Here is a 20,729-nt window from a genome sequence, read left to right as displayed (position 1 = left end):
CATAATCATTATTTTTTTTAAAGCCTATACCTTCCATCTTAGAATAAAGACTGTGTATTAGTTCTAAGGCAGAAGAGTGGTAAGGGCTAGGCAATGAGGGTCAAGTGACTTGCTTAGGGTCACACAGCTGAAAAATGTCTGAGGCTAGATTTGAACCCAGGACCTCTTATCTCTGGGTCTGGCTCTCAATCCATTAAGCCCCTAAATCCACTAAGCTGCCCCTTAAAGTCATAATTAATAAAAAGTATTTGGTTCAGCCAGCTTGGTGGCTAAGTAAATAAAAAGCCAGGTCTAGAACTAGGAAGTCCTGGGTTCGAATCTGGATTCACACACTTCCTAGCTGGGTCACCCTGGGCAAGTTACTTAACCCCAGTTGCCTAGCCCTTACTGCTCTTCTGCCTTGGAGTCAATACCTAGTTTTGATTTTAAGACAGAAAGTAAGGGTTTAAAAAATCTATTTGGTTAATAAAAAATATTGAGGAAAAGAACAGAGTAGATAACTGTAGAGCAATTGAAATGATTATAGTATTTGAAATGGTCCAACCCTTTGTGAAAATAATTTGGAATTATACTAAAAAAGCCACTGAACATTTCCTTTGTCCCAGCGATGCCTCTAATGGTTGGCTACTCTAAGCAGGTTAAAGTTAAAAGGAAAAGTACAACTCCCCTCCCCTCCCATAGCAACATTATCATGGTACAGTGGTCAAAACAAAACAAAACAAAACCTGGAAACAGAGTGGGTTCTCAATGATAGTGGAATGTCTATAGAAATTACAGTCTACTAATGTAATGGAATATTCTTATGCCTTAAGAAATGACAAATATGAGGAATTCAGAGATGCTCGGGGACATTTTTATGAGTTCATGCAAAGGGAAGTAAACTGAACAAAGAGAGCAATTTATACAATTATCACAAAAACATAATGGAAAACAATTTTGCAAGACATCAAAACTTTGATCAATTTAATGATTAATTATGATGTCAGAGGACTAATGATGACTTCCTTGTTCTTGACAGGGAGGGTATGGATTAAAAATAAGGAATGAGCTTTATTTTGTCAGATGTAGTCAATGTGTTGGCTATACTTAGTTTCAAGAAGAGAAGTGACAGTGGCACAAAAACATCAATAAGTCATTAAAAATAAAACCAAAGAAACTGGAAGAAATTAAAAATATGGAAAAGATCTGTTTAGATAGTCATAAGATATTTTCTTCATCAACTTCAGTAGATCACCATCTGTTGACTCTAATTTATTTTTTTTATTTGAAAAAATTTATTTAATTAATTTAGAATATTTTTCCATGGTTATATGATTCATATTCTTTCCCTCCCCTCCTCCCAGCCCTCTCCTGTAGCCAATGAGCAATTCCACTGGGTTTTACATGTGTCATCAATCAAGATCTATTTCTATATTATTAATATTTGCATTAGGGTCTACATCCCCAATCATATCCCCATTGACCCATATGGTCAAGCAATTGTTTTTCTTCTGTGTTTCTGCTCCCACAGTTCTTTCTCTGGATGTGAAAAGTGTGGTGTTCTTTCTCATAAGTCTCTCAGAATTGTCCCAGATCATTGCATGGCTGCTAGTAGAGAAGTCCATTACATTCGATTGTGCCACAGTGTATCTGTCTCTGTGTACAATGTTCTCCTGGTTCTGCTCCTTTCACTCTGCATCAGTTCCTGGGAGTCGGTCCAGTTCACATGGAATTCCTCCAGGTAATTATTCCTTTTAGCACAATAGTATTCCATTACCAACAGATACTACAACTTCTTTAGCCATCACCCAATAGAAGGGTATCCCCTCATTTTCCAAATTTTTGCCACCACAAAGAGGGCAGCTATAAATATTTTTGTACAAGTCTTTCCCCTTATTATATCTTTGGAGTACAAACCCAGCAGTGCTATGGCTGGATCAAAAGGCAGATAGTCTTTTTTTTTTTTTTTTTAGATTTTTTTTTTTAAACCCTTGTACTTTGGTGCATTGTCTCATAGGTGGAAGAGTGGTAAGGGTGGGCAATGGGGGTCAAGTGACTTGCCCAGGGTCACACAGCTGGGAAGTGGCTGAGGCCGGGTTTGAACCTAGGACCTCCTGTCTCTAGGCCTGACTCTCACTCCACTGAGCTACCCAGCTGCCCCCAGATAGTCTTTTAAAGCCCTTTGGGCATAGTTCCAAATTGCCATCCAGAATGGTTGGATCAATTCACAACACCACCAGCCGTGCATTAATGTGTTGACCCTAATTTAATGAACAGAGATATGTTGAATGAAGAACTAGAAATTGTACTAAGTAAAATAAATGTGGGGAAAGCAACTGTACTCAACAAAGTAGCAAAGTTCTATGCTGGAAGCAAGGTATTGATTCTTTTTTTTTTTTAAACCCTTTACTTTCCATCTAAAAATCAATAATAGGTGTTGGTTCTAGACAAGGCAGGTTAAGTGATTGCCCGGAGTCACAGAGGAAGGTACTAATTTTTAAATATTTGAGAGGGGAAGAATACCAAAAAAGAGAAAAAAATTGAGGACCTCATTACTACTAAAAAAAACATGACATAGAAAACTTCTTTATAGTGTTGAAAACATTCTGCATACACAAAGGACATGATCTATGAAGACATGAGAAGGAAAGAGACACGTATCATAAAGGACATTTTATAGCATATCACAGACATACAATTTACTGATAAGTATAGTGAATACAAGAACCTACTGCAGGAAGGGGCAGCTGGGTAGTTCAGTGGATTGAGAGATGAGAGATCCTGGGTTTGAATCTAGCCTCAGACACTTCCCAGTCACTTAAACCCCACTACCTAGCCCTTATCAATCTTCTGCCTTGGAACTAATACACAATTAATTCTAAGATGGAAGGTAAGAGTTTTTAAAAAAGAATCTACTGTGATTATGGTTTATCGACTTAAAGAAAAAACAACCCACATCTAATTATTAAGCTGCCACTTTAAAAGCTGTCCTGCAGTAAGGTGCTTCCCTTGCTTATGTCAAAATTATACGAGATTCATTGAAAGATAGAGCAACATAGCTTTGTCTCATGACTATCTTATAAATCAGTCATCAAACATTATTAAACACTTATTATGTGCCAGACACTGTACTAAGTGTTGGGATTAGAAATACAAACAAGAAGACATTCCCAGCCCTCAGGCAGCTTATGTTCCAATGCAAGTAGACAACCCAGTATTGCTCATTCTTCCTTTCAAATAGGACCAATGACATCTCAAGGTGATGTCTTGACTTGCTTGTGAATTAGATTTTTTTTTTAAAGTATTTTTTTGTTTTAGCAAAATCTCTAAGACAAAAAAGGCAAAGGCTAGGGATATGGAGTTAAGTGACCTGCCCAGGGTCACTCAGCTAGGAAGTATCTGAGGTCAGATTTGAACCCAGGTCTCCTGTCTCCACACCTAACCCCTTTATCTTCTGAACCGCATAGTGGCTCCATATCAATTGAATTAAAGTGAGGCAGTGTTGCAGCCATCAGCCTTCCTCTCTCTTTCAGAGTCATTGAAGACAAGTGGCAAGACAAAAATCAGGACAATTGGCAATGACCTGGAATGCAGTGGATGAACTTGGCTTTGATGTCTGACCAAGTCCTAGGTGTTCCACAATGCCTGTTTCAACTGCCTTCATGGTTTTTAGAACAAATTATTCTCAACCCATTTCACTAGAGGAAGTCTTCACATGCTTACAGTAGACAACTCCCCCACCCCAACTTACTGACTGATTTGAGACCTGATCCCCTCAATTTGATTTAGCCCATCTACTAAGATGGTTTATCAGGATGTGGCCACTGTGCGTGCATCTTGGAGCCACAGGTGAGAATTGGATGAGGGATGGTCACGAAAGGTGGCTGAGCAGCCCTGAAAACACATAAAAGAAAGCTGAAAGGGGAAGAAACAAGGTGCTCAGTATAAGAGCATGATGGAGAAGTCCAGAGTGCAGCCTGGTGAGAAATGAAGAGAATGTTGGTCTTCCTTAAGTGGAAATTCTGGGAGGATCCATCCAATCAAAGGTCTGGGCTCAGGGGCTGAGTACTTATAAAAAATGAATGCTAGGGCTGAAGGGATCTTCTAGGGGATGAAGAGATTAAAGCATAAAACAGAGAGATATACACTTGCCAAACGTGTATGCTACTGTCAGGGAGAATATCAAGGGCATAGATTATATGTGTAAATGGGTACATAATTATATAACAAAGAGATTCTCTATAGAGAGTGACTTTTTCAGCTCCTGTTTGGGAATGTGTCAATCAAGCCTATTGGCTCCATTTTCCCAACAACATATACCCACATTGTTTCTGTGTCACATTTTGGTGATTTTCATATTTAAAACTTTTTTGTTGTGATTCTATCTATTAAGGTGATCTGTGTGATCTTTAAGGTTACTATTGTCATTGTTTTGGGCCACCATAAACTACACTCATCTAAAACAATGAACTTAATTAATAAATGTGTGCTTTCTGATTGTCCCACCAACTGGCTTTCCCCCTGTTTCTCTTCCTCTTCACCAGCTTCTCTATTCCCTGAGATAGGATAATATTGAAATTAGGCTTATTAATAATCCTACGATGGCTTCTAAGTGTTCAAGGAAAAGGAAGAGTTAATCAATTCGGCAAACTTTGCTGTTGTCTTATTTTAAGAAATTGCCACAATTACTCCAACCTACGGCAGCCACCATCCTGATCAGAAAGTGGGCCATCAACCCTGAGGCAAGATCCTCCACTTGCTGAATGCTCAGATGATGGTTACCATTTTTTAGCAATAAAATATTTTTAATTAAGGTATGTACATTGGTTTTTTAGACATAATGCTATTAGATACTTAATAGATTCCAGTATAATTTAAACATAATTTTTATATACATTGGGAAACCAAAAAAATTGTGGGACTCTCTTTATTGCAAGACTGGCTTTATTGCTGTGATCTGGAACTGTACCCATATCTCTGAGATATGCCTGTATAGAACTGCTTAAGAATCGAATTAGAGGAAGAAATCAAGGTAGATTTAATTTGGGAAATTACACAATGTTTTAATGATCTCAAGTTTCTCTCTGAAACAAAGGCCGTCCTCTTTTGACACAAATATTTTTCCAGTGATGCTATATGGCCATGAGTCATATGCCAATCTCAGAGGAATTAAAGTTACCTAAAGGCTAATGGGGAGATATGTAGTTGAAGTGAGTAGATTCCAACATGTTGCCAAAAAAGATTTGTGCCATAAAAGTAGTATAAAGGATGCCATCAGGCATACGTATGATTGGAAAATGAGGTAGGCTGATCGTGTAGAGAGGATGAGAGTATAACTGGTGGATGACTCATGTGCTTCATTGATATCTGGGCAATATCAAAAGAAGATACCCTATCCTTCATAATGGGTGGACCCCTTGGGGAGGATTTACATATCGCCCATCCCCACCCTCCTCTCCCAACAGAAAAAGGATAAGATGACATTGTAGACTGTGATTTCCACTATTGGAAGGGGCATCTTCAAAGATTAAGATCATAGATTCATTGCAGTAAGATGGTGGTTGATGGCAATGGCAATAAACTTTACCAGCTTTAAAGTGTCACTCATGACCTTGAGAACATTATACACAGTAACAGCAAAGGTGTATGATGATCAACTGGGAAAGATTTCATTATTCTCAGCAATACAATGATCTGGGACAATTCTGAGGGACTTTTGACAAAGAATACTCTCTACCTTCAGAGAAAGAACTGTTGGAATCAGAATGCAGGTCAAAGCTGACTATTTTTCACATTTATTATGTTTTATTTTGGGGTTTTGATTTTATGTGAGTATTCTTTCACAACATTAACCAACATGGAAGTAAGTTTTGCATGATCATAAATGTACAACCCAGATCAAATTGCTTACCATCTCTGAGAAGAGGGGAGGGAAGGCAGGAAGGGACACAATTTGCAGCTTGAAATCTGTTATTGCTTGAAATTGGGAAAATTAAGTATTTTTTAAAATGTCACTCATGATTGGCCATCCAGGAACACTTCCCTTCAAAAATCCCTAGTCTAAGTCAGAAACAGACACATAGTTGTGATTAAATGGGAAAGGATAGTGGATCACAGAATCTCAGAGTAGGGAGAGATCTTAAAAATCATCTAGATCAGGGGTCGGCAACCTTTTTGGCCATGAGAGCCATAAACGCCACATTTTTTAAAATGTAATTTCGTGAGCACTATACAGTGCTCACAGTGCGCCCTCTGGTAACAGCGCCTGAAAAAAAAATTGACTTTATGGCTCCTGCAAAAAGAGCCATATGTTGCCGACCCCTGATATAGATCAACCTAATCCATCAATCACTAATCCATCCCCTCTGAATTATCTACAATATCTCTACTTACAGACCTCCAATTTGGGGGGACCCACTGTCCTTCTAGGCAATCCATACATCTTTGGGTCATGTCTAATTGTTTGCTTCCATACCTCAAGACTAAATCTGGCTTTCTTTGTCTTCTCTCTATACTTCTTAGTTTGCTTTATGAGGCAAATTTCAATCCTATTCCATTAGATTCCATCATGCCCCCCATGCCTTTTATTTCAATTATTAGTCTTTTACATTTTCTTTCTTATGACCCTAATAAATATCAACAAACAGGAATGTGACAAAGATGAACAAAAAGGGGACTGAAATGGAATTGTTTTGTGTGTGTGTTTTTTTCCCCATTAGGTATAACTTAAGGATTTTTTTTTGCATTATATAAATTTAGCATGGTAGTTCCAATCCTATCCTGCTTGCCTGTCCCCTTCAGAACTTTCTTCTGTGCTTTTCTTTTTTCTTTTTTAAATGATTCATGGATGCTTTTTCTATCAAGACATTTTCTGAAGAAAACTTCCAGACAGAATAGAAACTGTAAATATTAGAAAAGACAAGGGAACACTAATCATGAAAAATCCAGGGGAGAAGGCATCACCGAAAAAGAGGAGAGTTCTACCATCATAGGTTGTTAGGCAAGGGACAGCCTGAGTCAGCATTCTTTTAATAAATCTGTAATGATTTCTTGGAGGAAAGAAGGAGGGTGAGGTTGTATTTCAGGAATTACTAGAATGGCTAAGAGTTGATATTGCATGGTGTGACCTGATGATGGAGGCTAGAAAACAGGTCCTCTGAAATTGTATTTATAGGAGCCCAATGACTTCTGTTCCTTAAGTCATCACTTACCTGTACAGTTCACCTGAATTATTCACCTGCGAGGAACAAAATGACTTTCATGAATTGCCACCAGTCTGGAGAAATGTGTTTGTGTGGCTGGACCTAGAGGTAGGGCTCAGAAAACAGAAGCTGATTCTTAACTCGTGCTTCAGAAGATTGAATGCAAGATTCGGGTCTACTCTGATGAAGAAAGACTGAAAGAGAGATTGAAAGATAGCTAGCTAGCTAGCTAGCTAGCTAGATAGATAGATGAATGGATGGATGAATAGTTCCTTTCCTTCCCTTTGCATTTGCTCACAACTTCATGATGACTGGAGTTAGGGATATAGCAAACTGCCTCAAAACAGCTCCAGAGCTGGGAAGGGAAGAGAGAGCCAGAAGTGAACTCACTCCTTTTTAAAAGACTACTGAATCATCAACTAGGTAGTGCAGTGGATAGAATGCCAGGCTTGGAGTTAGGAAGACTCATCTTCCTGAGTTCAAATCTAGCTTCAGAAACTTACTAGCTGTGTGACCCTGGATAAGTCATTTAACCCTGTTTGTCTCAACTCTTCATCTGTAAAATGAGTTGGAGAAGGAAATGACGAACCACTCTAGTATCTATGCCAAGAAAACCCTAAATAGGGTCATGACTAAAAATGATTATCCACCACCAACAACTGAGTCATCACTTCTTCCTTCTCAGTAGCCAATGAGAAGATTACTAAAGGTTCCTTTAGTGCCAAGTCATGAAGTAGAATAAAAAAGGGCATCCATATAATGCTCCTCTCAATCCTTGGTTACATTATGGTTGATGTTGTTGTTGTTGTTGACCTTCAGGAAGTTCTTCCTTCAGTGCTACCTAAACCAGACTTCTTAAATCCCTAAAGTCAGAGCTTATCAGTAAGGATCCTAAAGCCACTTAAATGGTGGAAAGTCCTTTAGAAAACCATTAAGATCCTTTCACCAAGGAGTGGGATGTGAAAGGAGCAGAAATATATGTAGGTCCTTGCCATGTAGGCTGAAATTGTTTTTCCTAAAAAAAGTGAGAAAGCTCTCTTTCCCACTTGATTATTAGGGGGATTAGGGTCCAAATTATTGTATGCTATCATGAGCTGTATCCTCTTGATCTCTGGAATCAGGTGACGCATTTTACAAAAATGGTTATATTTTCCCCAGCACCCAGCATTGTTGTCAAATTTTGTTGAATAAATGAAGAGATTTTTTTTAAAAAGCTGTATTGCCATTCAATAGCTATTTGTCACTCTGAGACCACCCTACCCTCTTCCTGGTCCCCCAACAACATTTCTCAGGACCACAGTTTGTTGTTCAGTTCTTCTAGTTGTGTCTGACACTTCACAACATCATTTGGACTTTTTCTTGGCAAAGATACTTTAGTGATTTGTCATTTCCTTCTCCAGGTCATTTTACAGATAGAAAAATGGAGGCAAACTGGATGAAATGACTTGTTTAGGGTCACATAGCTAGTAAATGTCTGAAGGCAGATTTGAACTCAGAAAGATAAGTTTTCCTGACTTCAGGCATGACACTTTATCCACTTTATACCACCTACCTGCCCTATGTCTTATCATGCCACTCCTCTTGTCAGTAAACTAATGGTTATCTGTTGCTTCTAAGATCAAATATAAACTCTTCTGGTACTAGCTTTCCTAGGATCATGTTACCTGACCTTTGTGGTTGTTTTCTGGATCTAACTTTCTTTGATTAAATCTAAGCTAGCCTACACCAACAAGTAGTATGTAATTAGGAAGATTCCTAGAATAGCCAACATTTCCTCCGTAGGACTGAAGAGGAGAATGGAGTTGTCTTGTATAGTAGCTTTTGTCCCTGAGCCTTTTTATGCTCCTGAGAGTGGGAAGGGATGAGATTCTTGAGCTCTCCCCTTGATATGTTAATACAGAAAAGTATAGCAGAAATGACTCTGGATTTGGAGTTAGAGAATCTGGGTTGAATCTCAGCTTTGTTCCTTACAATGTGTGTGACCTTGGGCAAGTCACTTAATTGTTCTGTTCTTCAGTTTCCTTATCTTTTAGTAAGTCAGTCCAGATCATTTCTAAGTTTTCTCTTATCTGAGTCTATAATCCTGAAAGCCATTCAAGTGCTCATACCAGTGACATCCTCTCCTTTGTCTTGCTCTTTTACTTACTATTCCAGTGGGAATGCAAACAATATTCCCACTGGGTATCTATCACCTAGATGAGATATTCCAAGAAAGCCATAAATTTCAGTGCCAAAATGGATCCCCAAGTTTATTGGATAAACATATGACGGTATGCAATGAGAGAGAGCTGAGGCAGATTAGCAATGCCCTGTATTCAAATCCCTTTATTCCAGGTAGGTCCAGGACCCAGAAAGGGGCTGTCAATGGACCCATTTCCCTACCATCAGAGCTATGTCTCCAGAAGACCAAAAGTGGGAGGGAATGGGAAGTTTCGTGTATTCTCAGAATATGAGGTAGGAAAACAGCTGTTTTAGGAGGCTGAGATCTACAGAAGGGGGAGGAGAGAATAGGATACATCTGGAGATGATGGAAAGGGCGCCTCTGGTTCTCTGGCTCCCACTAGCATCTTCCACAGCTGGTGTTGAGGGATCCACAGGGCGCACAACAACCAGTGCTCACCACCAGGTTCCCACTGCAAGGGGCACTACAAACACTGCCAGTGACCGGTCGGGAGCCAGACTGGCAAAGGTCACCACAAGTGACACCACCTCGGGAGCTGCTCACACCTGAAGAAGTAGGAGAGTAGGAGAAGGTCAGATTTCTAGCTTGTGAAGCCAACATTTTCAAGCCCCTAATTCTAAGCAAAAGCAGTTATTTTTCTCAACTCAGGCTATCCTGGGAAGGGTCTCTCTAATTTGTCCAGACCTCCCAGGAAGGAGGTGTTAGTAGTTTCTTTGCTGTCCTGTCCTAGTGTTTTCCCATCTTCACATCTGGGAAGACCTTCCTGAGTCCAACCCCAGCCCCTCCTATAACTATGCTTAGTTTCCTAGGATTTCTATGGCAAATCATAGCATCCCTCTTTGGTTTTAGTGGAAGCTCCTCTTGCAGGATTTCTCCACCCTCCCAAGCAAAAAGTCCTCTCAGCTATCTAACCTTAATCCCTCCTTTCAAAGTCAAAAGTACTTACAGACATTCACAGCACCAATACCTTCACACAACCTGAAAAGAGAAGAATGAAGGAGAGAGAAGAGAAGTCAGAATAAAATCCCAACTCACAAGGTCTCAGCTGCTAAATTTCCAGGAATGGGGCAATGGATGGATGAAGGTAGAGAGAGATGAGATTAGGGGGCAGGATACCTGGAGACACACGATGGAAAGAGCCCTCGACCTGTGGCTTGGAGGGCTTGAGCTCAAAGTCCTGATATAGCTTTTTTGTAGGACTTTGGGCAAATAAATCATTTAACCTTAGACTATAAACTCCTTGAAGCCATGCATTGTCTTTTAGTATTTCCAGCATTTAAGATAGTGCTTGGCACATAGTAGGCACTTAAAAAATGTTTATTGATTGAGTGATTGACTCTGCTGAAGTCTGGGATATTTAAAACCCTGCTCTCCTCTCTAATTACTTTCCAGATGAGTGTTTCCTGGTTGGTAGGGGTTAGTGTATGGTCAAGACCTCACTAAAGTATTCTGGGAAGTTGAGTTTTCTCTCTTTTCTCTTACCCTAGCACTGACTCAGTATCCCTTGTCCTCTTCCTGGATTGGGGGAAAGGAGGAAGATATCATTCTCTGAATCAAGTTAGCTGTAATGACCTGCCCTAATCTACCTGTCACCAATCAGTAGTTTGTCTCTTCTTCATGTCCCCTGTCCCCAGGATTGCAGACCACTCTGAATGTCTGATGCAAGGCCCTTATTTTCAAGCAAGGCAGGCCATTGTAATCCAAAGAGCAAGAGTCTTGACAATCTTTTGCCCTAAGCAGCTCATAAAAATAATTCCTCACTAGCCAGTGTAGTGGTAGACAGAACACAGAATTTGTAGACAGAATTAGTAAACAGAACACAGGATTTGAATTTAGAGCCTGGGCTACAATCCTGGCTCTGAGGCTTCAACCGAAGGGCCATCAGTCAGTATTCTTATGGAAGGAGACCACTTTCCCCACTGCTTTTAGAATGTCCCTCCTTGGATTCCTATCAGCTCCTTAGACTGTTCTTAGAATCAAGAGAAGCCTGAGTTCAAATACTGTCAGTAACATTTATTAACTGTTTGATCCTTGGAAAGCCATAGTCTCTGGCCCTTAGTTTCATCTGGAAAAAATGTGGATGCTGCAATCTGGGCAGAGTTATTGTGAGGAAAATGCTTTTTTATACTGTCAGGTTTTATAGAAATGTAATCAGAGATTCCTCCCACTCCACCTGGCTCCATTTTGAACTTTACTCTTTACTTTCTGAGTGTCACCACTTCTCCCCTTGCTCCTCTCTTTTTAAGGCTGTCTGGGCTCACTAATTTAAGTATCTTTTGTTAAAGAAACTCAGAAGGAAATATTTCATTCTCCTTTGCTTTCTCTAATCAGGAGGGAGGTGCTGGCTAGAGAGATGGTTACCTTCTCCAGGTGACCTGGGTAGCCAGTGGTGGACATATACCAGCAGACCAGAGACAGGCATAAAGGAGACAGTCTTATCATGTGTCTGGAAAAGGTATTACTCTGGTTTTTCTTACTCTTTTTTGTCTATCTGTAGAAACTGATGTTCTATATAGAAACCTATGTTCAATGACCAGGTCTTGTCACATCTTCTCCTCCATGTCATCCTCTCCTTTTCTCTACTTCCTTATCAAGCACATCAGTAAAGCCTAAATGGGTTAGTAAACTCCTCAATGGTTACTTGCCTCCACACTCTCCCCCTCCCGAACCCATCTTTCACAGACCTACCAAAGTGATTTTTCTAAAGCATAGCTCTGAGCATGCCATTCTTTTGCTCAATAAATTTGGTCGTCATTCAGTTGTTTCGGTTGTGTCTGGCTCTGACCCCATTTGGGGTTTTCTTGGCAAAGATAACAGAATAGTTTTCCATTTCCTTCTCCAGCTCATTTTACAGAGGAGAAAACTGAGGCAAACAGGGTCAAGTGATTTGCCCAGGATCACACAGCTACTATCTCAGAAAGGATTTGAACTCAAGAAGATGAATCTTCCTGTCTCTAGATACCACTAGTGGCTGGGCTCTATCTGCTGTGCCTCTTAGCTGCCCTCACCCCTATAAACTCTAGCAGCTCCTATTATCTCTAGGATCATATTCAAACTCTGGCATTTAAAACGTTTTACAATTGCACCATGCTTTATTTCAATTCAACAAGCATGTACTAAATGCTTATTATATACCAGGCATCTCCCCTACTTCTTTGTTTGGGCTGTCCCCCATGCCTGGAATGCTCTCCCTTCTTGGATCTGTCTTATGGAATCCCTAGTGTCTTTCAAAGCTTAGCTCAAATGTCATCTTCTGAAGGAAACTTCTGCTGGTTAGCCTAGGTCCTTCTAGCGGCTAGTTCTTCCCTCCACGGTGTCTCCCCAGATAGAATGTAAGGTCCTTAAGGGTAGGCATTGATTCGTTTTTGTCTTTGTACCCTCAGCACCCAGCATGGTACCTGGTATTCAAGTTCAGGGTTCCAATTCTAAAACAGAGTAGATCTGAAAGACAAGGAACGGTCCAGGGACCCCTACCTGTATTCCTCGCCCTCCAATAGCCGTTTGTAGGTGGCGATCTCGATGTCCAGCCCCAGCTTGGAGTTCATGACCTCCTGGTACTCCTTCAGTAGACAAGCCATGTCCTGCTTGGCCTTCTGCAGAGCCTCCTCCAGCCCTGCCAGCTTGCAGCGGGCATCATTGAGGGCAGCCTCGCCCTGTTGTTCAGACTGTGTCACAGCAGCCTCCAGCTTGCAATTCTGGGGTGACAGAGTGGGCAGGGTACAGAAAGAGAATTATCAAACTCTTGGACTCCTGGGCTATGATTCCAGCAGAGATGACCTAAGTGTTCCTCTTCCCACCTTGGCTATCCACATAGAACTCTTCTAAGAAAGAAGGTTTCATATTGGCTCTTCGTGTCTCACCCGCCTTGGCTAGTCCAAAAAGAGTCTTTCCCTCTGTTTTTGGAAAAAGCTTTATGGCACCGACCTGAATTCATCTGGTTTCAATTTTACACATTTCTGGTAAGGGGAGGGGAGGGGCAGAAGGGGAATGCTCTGTCTGTACCTGGCACTTGGCGTTCTCCACCTCGGCGGTCAGCCTCTGGATCATGCGGTTCAACTCATTGATCTCTTCCTTGGTCCTGCGTAGACTCTCACCATGGCGGATCACTGTGGCCTTCATTTCCTCACACTGTGGGAGGCAGAGAGGCTAAGAGTGTCATTGCATTCAAGCCCTTCCTTATCCCTGGGTCATCCCAGCTACAGATGTCATCTGTGCCTCCTCCAGACACTCCAGGGGAAAAGACTACAAGCTGTTCTGGAGATGTGTCTCCAAACAGAGGGGCAGCCCATCCTGAAGTCCACTCTTCACAGACCCAATTCCTTCTCCTGCAGTGTCTCGAAGGTGAGGGGGCCAGACCCACTCACCTTGCTGCGGTACCAGGACTCAGCCTCAGCCCGGCTGCGGCTGGCGATGTCGTCATACTGAGCCTTGATCTCGGCAATGACACAGTCCATGTTGAGATCTCTGCTATTGTCCATCTTCACCACCACAGAGGTATCTGAAATGTGGGTTTGGAGGACCCGCAACTCCTGTAAATGGATTGGGAGAGAAGAGGACAAGGAATTCATGTGGGCTCCATATGCTCCTAGTCCAGACCCCTCTTGTCTCATCGGAACCCAAGATCCTGTGCCTGCAGGGAGATGGCCCCCTGTAACATTCTTCACAGAACGGAAAGCTTTCTTCAGGTCTAATAACATTCACTAGCAAATATCTACGTTATGGACCTTGTTTAATCCCAATTGTTTTTTAAACTTTTACCTTCCATTTTAGAATCACTATCAAGTATTAGTTCCAAGACGGAAGAGTGGTAAAGCCCAGGCAATTGGAGTTCAGTGACTTGTCCAGGGTCACACAACTAAGAAGTGTCCACTTAACTGCCCCATCCCAATTATTTCTTGGCCCTGTTTGATTTAGAATTGCCTCTATCACTAAGACTTTTTTAGACTTAGTCACCCTATTCCCCCACTTAGCCCAGTATTCATGGACTCATCTTCTCTTATCCTAAAAGAATTAGAAAGGACAATAACTATCAGAGAAACCATGTTCATCTTTCCTAAACTCAATCAAATTTCTCTGGGGATTTCCCATAGTTAGAGATTATACATACTATTGCTTCCATTTGCCAGCACAGAAAAGGAGAGTTAGCTCTAGTACAGAGAACATTTTGCCAGTCTTAGTCTCTGGCCTCTTGGGGGAAATGTCTGGTTGGCCCTAGATACTTTGTTAATTGACCCACAGAGTGAAACCTGGCCATTCCTTCCCCATCCCCTGCTTCTACCCCTACTGGAATGTCAAATCTGATTACCTGCCCTGGGTGGCATCAGTGGTGACCTTGGGTGGTGCTGGAAGGACCGAGGTGGAAGCAGGCGGGGGGGGGGGGGAGAAACCAGGAAGGAAAGAGGGAGGAAAAGAGATGTGAGCGACAGGGACTTAGAGAAACAGAGAATGAGGAAAAGGAAGGCAGGGGGAGAGAGAAAGTGGATTATGGAGGGAAGAAAGAGAGAAGGGAAAGGTGTAGAGATTGAGGGAGGGTATAGGGATGAGCAGAAGTTCTGCAGGGAACACAGTAGGGAGTGGTGGAATGCCTATCCCCAAGAACAGCAAATCCCTCTCTTGGGCTACCATGCCTTCTGGGACAATGACGCTCTGTATACCTGACCCTCAGTGCCTGGCATCTCTTACCTCCTCATACAGGGCTCTCAAGAAGTTAATCTCCTCTATCAATGCTTCTGCATTGGCTTCCAGGTCTGACTTTCGAAGGTAGGCACAGTCCACCTCCTGTTGAGAGAGTGGATGGGAAACAATTGAGCAAAATCCATTCACTTTTCTTTTTAAACCCTGACCTTCCATCTTAGAATCAATACTGTATATTGGTTCCAAGGCAGAAGAGTGGTAAGGGCTAGGCAATGGGGGTTAAGTGACTTGCCCAGGAACACACATCTAGGAAGTGTTTGATCCAAGGCTGGAAACCAATTCTCGTGATTCGAGATTAAAACTTTTCATTATATCATATTGCTTCTAGTTATTGAGGACTCAGATTAATTAGGGACTTGAAAGGGGAATAATCAATTAAAAAGAAAACCTCTTTCCTTCCATCTTAGAATCAATACCATGTATTGGTTCCAAGGCAGAAGAGCATGAAGGACTAGGCAATAGGGGTTAAGTGATTTGCCCAGGGTCACACAGCTAGGAAGTATCTGAGGGCAGGTTTGGATCCAGGACTTCCTGTCTCTATATGTGGCTCTCAGTCTAATAAGCCACCTAGCTACCTTCCCCATTTATTTTTTAGAAGCCTAGAAAGATGGATACAGGTTCATGGCCACCAGAGATCGGTACAGGTTGGGAGCAGGTAGGATCAGGTTCAAGTCCCTGGTCCTCAGTCACTCACCTTCTTCAGTACCACAAATTCATTCTCAGCTGTGGCCCGAAGAGTGACTTCTTCCTCATACCTGAGGAGAGAGAGAGAGAAGAAGCTCAGGCCTTTTCTGAAGGAAATCATCTTGTTCATGACCAATCTTCAGAAAACTGTTTCTCCATTGTCCCCAGAAACTCCTCTCCTTCCCCAGAATTGTGGCTCATAAGGAACCACTCTACGTGGATGATGATTCAAATTCATTCACCTCCTAGTGCAGCTCTTCTTTGGGTAAGCCAAGGAACCAAAGGATAGAGAGTGGTTTGGAAGGGAGAGAAGAAGCAGGAGGCCAAGATAATAAAAACAGAGGGACCAGAGTCCTTAGAGCATTTGACCAGACCTGGTTGGTCACATCACAAATTTCCTCACTCTCCTTCTTCTCAGTAAGCAAAGGTAATTCTAGGATTCCTCCCACCCAGTTGCCCTAGTAGGCAGAATTCACAAGTCTGATTTAGGGGAACATTCCTATCAGATACCAGGAACCCACCCACCCACATACACATATACAGAAACAAGACACTCACTTCTTCTTGTAGCCCTCTAGCACCTCCTGCACATGGTTAAGCTCGGAGGACAGGCGCCCACTGTCAGCCTCCACACACTCCAGCTCCCGCTTCAGGGTCTCAATGTAGCCCTGGAACAGGGGCTCCAAGTTGCTCTCGCAGCATTTCCGGTTCTGGTAGAATTGCCACTTGGTCTCCAGCAGCTTGTTCTGCTGCTCCAGGAACCGCACCTGGGATGTCAATGGCAAAAAAGTCTAAATATGTGCCTCTGGGTGGTTGTTCTATAGTTACAGAAAGGGCAGAAATAAGGAAAAGGGCATTGGATCTGGTGCTGAGGGATCTGGGTTTGAAGGCTTAGATTGCCTCAGTATGCCTCTACTTGGCTAACTCTTAACTTCTCAATGCATCACGTACCTCAGATGAGAAGTGAGAAAGTTGGCTTCGTGTTCCTCCTGTATCTAAAGCCAACGATGCCAAGCCATCCTCAGGGGTCATAGAGCTTAAAGAAGCCTATTATTTCATAGAATTTGAAGGTTTGCAAAATGCTTTATATATGCTATCTCATTTGATTCTCAAAACAATTCTATGCCAGAGGTACTGGATTCAAATCTGACGGCAGATATTTCTTAACTGTGTGACCCTGGACCCCTTTTAACCCTTGTTGCCCAGCCCTTACCACTCTTCTGCCTTGGAACCAAGACGCAGTATTGCTTCTAAGATGGAAGATAAGAGTTAAAAAAAAAAACAACTCTATGGGGCAGTTGTTCTTATCATCTCTATTTTATAGATTCGGACACTGAAGCAGGGAGGAGTGGTCACTGGTCACTTGCCCAGAGTCATACAGCTAGAAAGCATCTGAGCCAAGAGTCATATGGGGGTCTTCCTGACTCCAAGTACTTTATCTATTGGGCCATCTGCCTAAATGTCTGATCCTTGGCAGGTTGCTCCCTGTGCCTTAGTTTACTTATCTGTAAAATGAACATAACAGAGCTTGCTGAATAGGTTTCCTCACTGGCTTGGTTGTGAGGAAGACAATTCATCAACCCCAAAGCTCTATTAAATGGGATTTATTATTAAGACAGAATCAACAGGACATGGCCCCCAGTCAAAGAGGGGGAGAAGGAAAGGGGACTCCGTCGGGGTTTTTTCATCCTTGCGTGTCCAGCATCTAACACAATGCTCACATGAATGTTGTAAAATTAAACAAAAGAATAAGCTTCCTCCCATGCCCGCACCAAAAAGAAGGTGAATAGGAAGCCTGAATAATGAACAAAGCACCCAGCTGTTTCATCATGATGCAATTAGAATCTGCAGCTATTGAATGTTCAAGATGAAAGAGACATCAAAGATCATTAGTCTCACCCCTTCTTTTGACAGAGCTGGAAAGGGAGGCTCAGAGAGCTTGAGCAACATGCCTTGGGTCACGCAGCACCTCAGTGGCAAAAGAACTACAACCCAATTCTCCAGGAGCCCAGTTGCTCTGTTTAATAACCCAGAGCCTAGAAGGAGCTGTCTAGTCCCCACTGCGCCTCCTCTCCTTCCAGCCAGAATTCCATCTAAATCATTCACTACATAGAAATTACTCTTGTTTTAGAGGGTCTCGGAGAAGAGGATTCATAGTGACTTGTACCAGCCTAACCCCTGCTCTAATGACTCTCCCTTTTGGTAAATTTTTCTTTCTTTTCATCTGTTCTAAAATTCTTACGTTGTCATTTCAGGCTATTTCCTTTTATACTCAATGGAGATAAGAGATGGCAGTCCCATTCTTTCTAGAGTGAAACTCAATTTGGTTCTGGCCAAAGACAATCAAGGAAGTTAAGGTTCAGGGCAAAGAATGTTCCACCATAGCAGAAAGAACGCTGGACTGGGTATTCGTGGAGATCTGGGTTTGAACCTCTACTTGGCCAAATTTAATTAGCCGTGGGGGCCAGTGGGTAAATCATTCCCAGATAGTTGTTAGTGTGCTGGAGCCACAACCCGAGTTCAAACTGACCATAGATACTTCGTAGCTATATGACTTTGGGCAAGACACTCAATCTCTGTCTATCTCTGTTTCCTCATTTCTAAAATAGGGATAATAATATCACCTCCCTGCCCCCAGGATTGTCAGAGGATCAAATGAGATCATATTTATATAGAGTTTTGTAAACCTTAAAGCCCTATATAAATGCTAGCTACTATTTTGCTTTTCTGGGCCTCAGTTTCTTCAGATGTAAAATGAAGACATTGGACTAGATGATCTCCAGGGTTCCTTCCAACTCCAAGATTCTAGGATTCTTAGCATATTCTTTGTTTTTTAGTCATTTTAATTGGACTAAAGGCACCTGGACCAAACACTTTTTTGACCCTGTTATGGTCAAGATACCTTTCTTAAAGAGCTTTTGAGATCACAAACCAAAGTTCTATTCCACAGGAATGCTAGGGCCACCTAGGTGGCTACTAAATGCTACTTCCCAACTTATAGAAGGTTAAAAAATACAGAGTTACGACTCCAAGATGAAAATGTCCACCACCGGGAAGTCAGAAGTGTAGATAGAGAAGTAGAAGAGTCTGTAGAGATCATCTTGCCTAGCTTAACCTGGTTAAGAGTACATTCTATAATAACCCTCTTCCTATAGGTGACCATTCCTATAGGTGATCTCTGTGAAGGGCTCCACAAGTGGGAAAGCTGCTACCTCCTAAAGGTTCAACTTTGAAACAGATTTTGCTTTAGGAAGTTTATCAAAGGAGCAATAGGCCCTTCATCAGTTTCCACCCTACTCCTATTTCTGCTTTCTGGGGTCAAATATAAACCCAATCCCTCTTTCCCATGTCATTCTTTGGCTAAGTTCATGAGATTTAGATCTGGAAGAAGACATCTTGTTCAACCTCCTAATTTTAATAGATCAGAAATCTGCGGCCCTGAAGTGACTTGTCCACAGCCACACATCATCCCAACTCACCCCTATCCATTCCTTTCTTCTTCAAACTCCTTCTAATTCCTCACTGAAACTCATAGAGCACGATCTCCAAGTCTCCAGGCTTCTTACCGTCCTCCTTCCATTGCCCTGCTCTTTCTGTCTCTGCCTGGGGCACTGAGATCGAGAACTCTCTCCAGCTGTGCCTCGTTGTGTCCTGGGCTCTCTGCATCTATGTATTCTAGGGCCACAAATTTAGTTTGGGAAGGCTCCGAGAGAATGGAGGCTTTTGATAGAGGAAGAAATGGGCACCTTTTCCAGGATCACACAACTAGCAAGTTTCTGAGTAGGAGCTGAATTCAAGTTTCTCTGACTTTTATCCACTATACCACACTGCCTGCTCAGTTTTTCTCACTCCCATCTCTTCTGCAGCCAGACAAGGAGTTTCCTAAGGGTAGCAACCATTTTCCCTTCCTGATCTGAGCCTCCCCTTAATGTCCAGCGCATAGGGAACTTGGGAACCCGAGGGACCGTGCCACTGACCTTGTCGATGAAGGCAGCAAACTTGCTGTTGAGACACTTGATCTGCTCCTTCTCCTCATGCTTCACACACTGGGCGTTGGGGTCGATCTCCAGGTTGAGGGGGGTCAGGAGGCTCTCGTTGATAGACACAGTGGTGATGCAGGGGGGGCTGGGCCCGCACACCCCCCCAGAGCGGTAGCCAAAGCTCCGGCCGCAGGAGCCAGCCCTGTAGCCCCCACAGATGCTGCGGCTGCCAAAGCCGGTCAGCCCCCGGTAGCAGGACACCCCTCGGTAGGGAGCAGCGCTGACGCAGCAGCGGTCACCCATCCTAGGCACGTAGGCTGAAAAACAGCCAAAGTTTCTGGGTCGGATTCCACAGCCCACTGTGCTAATTCCACAAGTCATGGTGAAGGTGGCAGGAGGTACCGGTACGGATGGATGAGAATCCTGCAAATGCTTCAGTGCCCTCGGCAGTGGCTCTGGCTTTTTATTTGTCAGGGGGAGCTGCATTAAAGGGGGCAGCAAAAAGGTGATGATAGGTGCCTTTTATTGGCTTGGCATCACTCCTGTCTTCTTAAGAACCAACTTAGCTTGCCTCTCTGGCATGGCTGTGTCAACAATCACTGCTCACGGACCCACAGATGCCATTTCATCTTCAAAGCCTTTATAAGCTTCCCCTCTACCTCTCCAATCAAACTTTCCTCCCCCCCACCCCGTGCAAAAAGCAAAGTGCTTCCCGGTAGTGAGTGAGCAGTTGTAGTACTCTGGTACCTCATCTCCTCCCCCTTCTTCTGTCTCCCCTTTATTACTAGGGCCAGTAAACCACTTCATCAAGAAATAAGACCTATGAGGGGAAAACACTAATTTTTTTTTTTAAACCCTCACCTTCCGTCTTGGAGTCAATACTGTGTATGGGCTCCAAGGCAGAAGAGTGGTAAGGTTGGGCAATGGGGGTCAAGTGACTTGCCCAGGGTCACACAGCTGGGAAGTGTCTGAGGCCAGATTTGAAAAACTAATCTTTTTGCTCTTTTC

At 42.6% G+C, this 20,729-nt stretch overlaps 1 protein-coding gene across 1 annotated transcript; it reads right to left on the bottom strand.

The window, feature by feature from the left end:
* Nucleotides 1-9,741: 9,741 nt before the first annotated feature.
* On the bottom strand, nucleotides 9,742-20,102 carry KRT83 (keratin 83). The gene is made up of 9 exons (XM_044679915.1): nucleotides 19,719-20,102; nucleotides 16,300-16,508; nucleotides 15,752-15,812; nucleotides 15,046-15,141; nucleotides 13,728-13,892; nucleotides 13,366-13,491; nucleotides 12,838-13,058; nucleotides 10,310-10,341; nucleotides 9,742-9,908 (listed from the first exon to the last, which is right to left on the bottom strand). The coding sequence occupies exons 1-9, from the start codon at nucleotides 20,100-20,102 to the stop codon at nucleotides 9,742-9,744; spliced, it is 1,461 nt and encodes a 486-aa protein (XP_044535850.1).
* Between the last annotated feature and the right edge of the window lie 627 nt (nucleotides 20,103-20,729).

The sequence above is a fragment of the Gracilinanus agilis genome, chromosome 5 (genome assembly GCF_016433145.1).
Source record: "Gracilinanus agilis isolate LMUSP501 chromosome 5, AgileGrace, whole genome shotgun sequence".
In the NCBI taxonomy this organism is placed as follows: Eukaryota; Metazoa; Chordata; class Mammalia; order Didelphimorphia; family Didelphidae; genus Gracilinanus; species Gracilinanus agilis.
This window is presented reverse-complemented; position numbering and strand designations above follow the sequence as displayed.